Below are 5356 nucleotides of genomic sequence, written 5' to 3' on the forward strand. Positions count from 1 at the left end.
CACCCACAGCAGCGCTTCAGAACGTTTTCAGTACGTTAATGCACACACAAAAAAAAGAGTTCCTTTTAGAGCAAATCGACCAGCGATAAAGCACTAGGGCAGCGTTGGGGCTCTAAACGTACGCTTGCGGCTTGGCGGAATGGTTGCAGGCGAGCGAATGTTATTTTCCCTGCATCCTTCTTGTCCCGATTGAATTGCAGATTGCCGGAGACGGGGCGGCTTTGTGAGCGTACTCCGTGGGCGTTCCAGTCGAGTGACGTCCAACCACGTTTCAAAGAGTGGTGGACCGCAGAAACGATAAGACACTTGCGCTCGTTTTGCTGCCCCGAATGCGCACACCGGTGAGTCGTCGGTGGCGGCGGAGAGTTCGCGGCCTCACACACTGAGCCCCTCCTTCGGTTTCAAACGGGAGCAAAGCAAAACGCACGTGGTCGTGTCGAGCAGGACGTCGCTCGTCCGTTTCTGCAAGATGCGGGGCTCCACCACGTTTCTGTACTGCGCCTTCACGACTGCTAATTTGCTGGTTTCATCGGGAGACGCGAACTCCGGGGACTTCGTGTCAACGAAGACCGCAGCCCTGCACGGCGTGACGCAGACACACCTGGGCAAGACGGTGAAGGCGTACCTCGGCGTTCCGTACGCTGAGCCCCCGGTGGGTCACCTGCGCTTTTCGAGGCCCGTGCGAGCCAAGCAGAAGGACAGGATGATTCTCGCCACTGAGTTCAAGCCACCGTGCATGCAGCTCAATGGCGCTCTGCAAGACTTACCGTGGTTTCAGGTCGACGATGGCGTCAGCTCCGAAGATTGCCTCTACCTGAATGTTTGGGTGACCGAGTGCAAGGAGCTGGACACCAATGCCACGTGTCCTCTGAAGCCCGTTCTTGTCTGGCTGCATGGAGGCGGATTCAGGGGCGGATCCTCCACTATGGACGTCTACAATGGTGGCACGCTGGCCGCATCGGGCGACATCGTAGTCGTGACGCTCAACTACAGGCTCGGTGCGTTCGGCTTCTTGAGCCTCAACGTGTCGGACATTCCGGGAAACATGGGGCTTTACGATCAACATTTAGCTCTCCGCTGGCTACGGAGCAACGTTCAGTACTTCGGCGGTGACCCGAAGGCAATCACTTTAGCTGGCCAGGACGCCGGAGCTACCTCAGTTGGTTTGCATCTCACCTCACCCCTCAGTCGTCGGCTCATTCGGCGGGCTATTCTCATTGGCGGCGCTCCAAACTGGCTCGTAGATCCACTGAGTACGAGCTCCAGCTACGTGCGGGCACTCATGTTGACCAGCGCCCTGTCATGTAGCGATTCGACTTCGGTGCGGACGGCTCCTGTGGTCGCTCGCTGCCTCCGTGACGCCAAGGCGAAGACAATAGCCAGAGCCGAAAGCGAGATATTCAAACAAGCCTACTACACATTCTGGCCTAGGGACCGAGACGAGTTGGTCCCCATGGACCCGGTAACGGCCGTCGCTCGTGGGAACGTTCTTCCCGTCGACATCCTGGTCGGCGTCACCGCCGAGTCCGGATACTCACAGGGAATGGCTTTCCAGAGGACGCTGTTTGACGCGAAGTCTTCGTCATCCGAAGTATCTAAGGAATCGGCTACGCGTGTGTTGAACGATGTCTTATTCCTGTTTCCAAGGTCGGCTAGAGACGAAGTGGCCCAATTCTACTTTGGGAACAGCACTGACGACCGCGCTGGTTCTGTCAGGGCTGCGTTGGCTCAGGCTCTGGGCGACGTTTTCATCAACTGTCCTGCAGTGTTCTTTGCGGAGTCGTACGGAGACAGGCCCATGAAGTCTTTCTTTTACAAGTTCAGCTACCGGCCGACGTTCAGCCGCTGGCCAGCATGGTTTGGGAGCACTCATTTTGATGATGTTCCCTTTTTGTTTGGTGTTCCTTTGAGGCATCCTAACAAGTTTTCTTCCAAGGACGGGGCTGTCAGCAGGATCATGGTGGAAATCCTGACATCTTTCGTTAAGACTGGGTAAGTTGACTGCGCAGCTTTCAGTTCTAACATTGCAATGGTTAGACCGAACATGTTAATGATTTTATGAGGTTGAAGATAGAGAGAAACATGTTTTCATGCTTCGAGTAGAAAACGATCAGCATTGCCAGCGTATACCTGGTTTACGACGAAGTTATGGCAAAACGTAGAGCAATAGAGATTGCGAGAATGCTTTTCGAAAGGCAAATTTTGCGGTGGCGAACGTTATGATATATGCGGTAATCACGAATTCGTCAACTAATTAACAGAAGCGTACTGAATTTTTTATTTATAACAATTATAAGGGACACTTTGATATTAAAAATTCAAGGCAGAATATAAAGCATACCCGTTTTTTATAGATCCTGTGCTTAGCACTAATATTGAGAAATACGTACTCCAAGTCTATGGCAGAATGCAGTACTGTTTTAGTTAACAATTCTCACTGCATTTTTCGTAAACCTGATCAGTGTTAACTGAAACAGGCATACAGTCTGCAAACACAGGGCTAATTGGAGATCGCTGAGAGAGACCGTGAACTTTACATGTAACATAAAACAGCCTGATAATGAGGCTTATGATGACGATGATGATGATTTTTATGATTAACTGAACCTCTTTGGTATTGCAAAGAGCGAGGGGCTAATGTGGTTAAGTGCACGCACATCACGATTGCACTGCTGCACTACCATAGTACTACAGCATTTTGTCAGTTACATTTATTGTCTGGTGGTTGTTATTTTTGAGTTTCTTCCCCTTCACCAAAATCAACCGGCCACTTTAACCACAGTTGTTTTTTAGTTTTGAAAACATGTGCATATCCTTTCTAATAAAGCTTTCATCTGAATTATTTATTATTATTTTTATTAGAGGTGGAGTGCTTGAAATCTGCTTCACCTCCGCCACCGGTCGACCCGGTATTACACTATCTCTGGGATTGGCCCATGCTCACCTAGGAGTTGTTTTATTGTTGACGCACAGACACGAAAAATACATGGAGACCTTTCCATGTACAGCTTTGCTGTAAACGGAATAGGCTACCTTCTTACTTTGTATTATTTGTCAGCGCGAATGAGCCTTTTGTTAAATTGCTTCAGCGACCAAGAGTGTCAAAGCTTACTGTTGCATCCCTGCAAGAAGATGCAGAAACACATAATCGAACATAACTGAATTCGGCATGTGCTTTTCGATTAAATTTGTGTCTCCCACAGAATGACTTAGGGACTACTCGCTACAAAAAATGAATTATACCGCTTGATATCTTGAATACAACCAAACATTAGACTCTCTCTACATACAGCGCACGCAGTTTCAGCTGCTTCTCGTTCATATTTTATAGACTATAATGTTAATTAATATACAAAAGCGTACTTTATCATAAGGTACAGTTTAATACACACAATACCCAACGAATGTCTTAAGTTTAAGCGTACGTGCTATTTGGTGTATTAGAGTTTGAAGTCTTGAAAATAAGGAGCCTACATGAAAGCGCTGATTTAAAACAGCGCTTGCATATAGCTATGACAACATAAGTCATAAGCATGTAGCTTTGTCAACAATATGTCAACATAAGTCCACGTGCTGCAATCTTTTGTATCTACGGGACAAAATGTGCTGAGAGATATCCGGTGGCTCGTTCAGACCTGAAAAAGAACAGACAAGAAAATCCTGTTTCTTGTTTTAGATACAGTAAACGCGACAAACTTGAAACCTTGAAATGTATAATTATAGCATGCAGTGGGATTACCTACTGAAACATTTGCTTTATTGCGCCTTTCGAGCATTTGCTGACGTCAGACTGTGTTTCTCACTCGCAGTGTACCCAAACCTACCGAAGAGATCGACTGGCCACAGTACACGTCAACGACTCCCGAATATTTGGAAGTCGACTCTGGCGACGTATCAAGAAAGCAGGACCCATTCATTCGGTGCGACTTTTGGAGGAGGTATTACCCACGAAGTGTTTAAGCTGTGCCTACGCGAACTTATGACACATCTTAAAGAAACCGCTCGCATGTCGGGTATTGTAACATTTCTTCGGGTTGTGTACACGGCAAAGCAACAAGGAGGTGCGCGCACTGTAAAATTCTGCGACTATGTAGTGTCTTCTGCTGCTGGTATTTCAACCACAAGTTCGGCCTCCGTCCACAATGCAGTCAGCATTAGAGTGTTCAAGTTGTAAAGATGGGCACATCAACGAAGAAAAATGAGCTTCTGAAAGTATTATGAAGAAATCTTGCCATACTCATATGATCATGGTTGCCAATCGTCGACGCCGGCAGACAAGCCGAGTGGAGTCCTGCGCCAAGACGCCGCCGTACAAGCAATCTTTGGGAATTTGAGAGTACTGTACAAAAATTTATAAATAAAGCTGTGCCTCTCACTTTTACTCCACCAGCATGCCTGACACACTGTGCATTTTTTATTATTTGTACGGGACATGGGACGTTTTTAAAAAAAAATGACTTTGAAAACAGTCTTATGACGAAAGCAAGCACTAAAAAAATGAACCTGTGATTTTTCGCTTTTGTTTTCTGCATGACAACTTGTTTGACATTGCTCCGAATGCCTATATATGGTAACTGGGCCACTTTGATGCCAGTGACAGTGAGCGTCGGAAGAAGAAAAAAGAATGACAAATCCCACGTAAATGTGGGGATCGAATCGGTGATAAGCAAAGCTTCACTTCACATCTTCTTCCCTTATATACAGCTGAACTTTTCTCGCTCAATGCACGCTCTGGTGCAATTTTGTTCCCTTTATTTCTTTCTCCACACTGTGTTTTTGTTACCAATTTCTCCACTTCTCGCCTCTCGCTCTACGTGTATATTCGGGCACCTACAGAGTGGCACACACTCAGTTGAACATACTGAGCACGTGTACGGTAGCAGGCTAAAGGAATAATATTACCTCGGGCCGACCTCTCTGCTTTTCCTCAATAGATCAACCCCTCTCTCTCTCGGTCGAACATGCCCAGTAGCTTGAATTGTCTCAGAAACATACACAGTGACCCATCCTCAGTTTGCCTTACCCTCGTGGCCGAAGTTGTCTACTTGAAAGCATACCTATAGTGGCACATGCGCCTTTGCATGCATACCCAGTGCCCAAATTGCCTATTCGTGCTGTGGCAAGTAACCATTGGCTCAAGTTGTTGCAAACCTACTTGTTTCTGGGCAAGTTAGTTCATTCTTATAGCGATATGTTAGGACGCGAATTGAAGAGGAAGAAGGGACAAAACGACAGGAACCGGAACGAGCGTCGTGTATACAAACCCTTTTCACTGCGATCCCATGGGCACCGCCGCATTTGATCACGGAGTGACGCGTCCATTGCTTGCCTCAGCTGCCACCGTTGCCTCCTTGTT

At 47.3% G+C, this 5356-nt stretch overlaps 1 protein-coding gene across 1 annotated transcript; it reads left to right on the forward strand.

Moving 5' to 3' along the window:
• The first annotated feature begins 220 nt into the window (after positions 1-220).
• On the forward strand, positions 221-4417 carry LOC119455700 (acetylcholinesterase-1). Its single transcript, XM_037717124.2, has 2 exons — positions 221-1992; positions 3810-4417. Exons 1-2 carry the CDS (start codon positions 470-472, stop codon positions 3958-3960), a joined length of 1674 nt encoding a protein of 557 aa, XP_037573052.1. The 5' UTR covers positions 221-469; the 3' UTR covers positions 3961-4417.
• The last annotated feature ends 939 nt before the right edge of the window (positions 4418-5356 follow it).

The sequence above is a fragment of the Dermacentor silvarum genome, chromosome 6 (assembly GCF_013339745.2).
Source record: "Dermacentor silvarum isolate Dsil-2018 chromosome 6, BIME_Dsil_1.4, whole genome shotgun sequence".
Lineage (NCBI taxonomy): Eukaryota > Metazoa > Arthropoda > Arachnida > Ixodida > Ixodidae > Dermacentor > Dermacentor silvarum.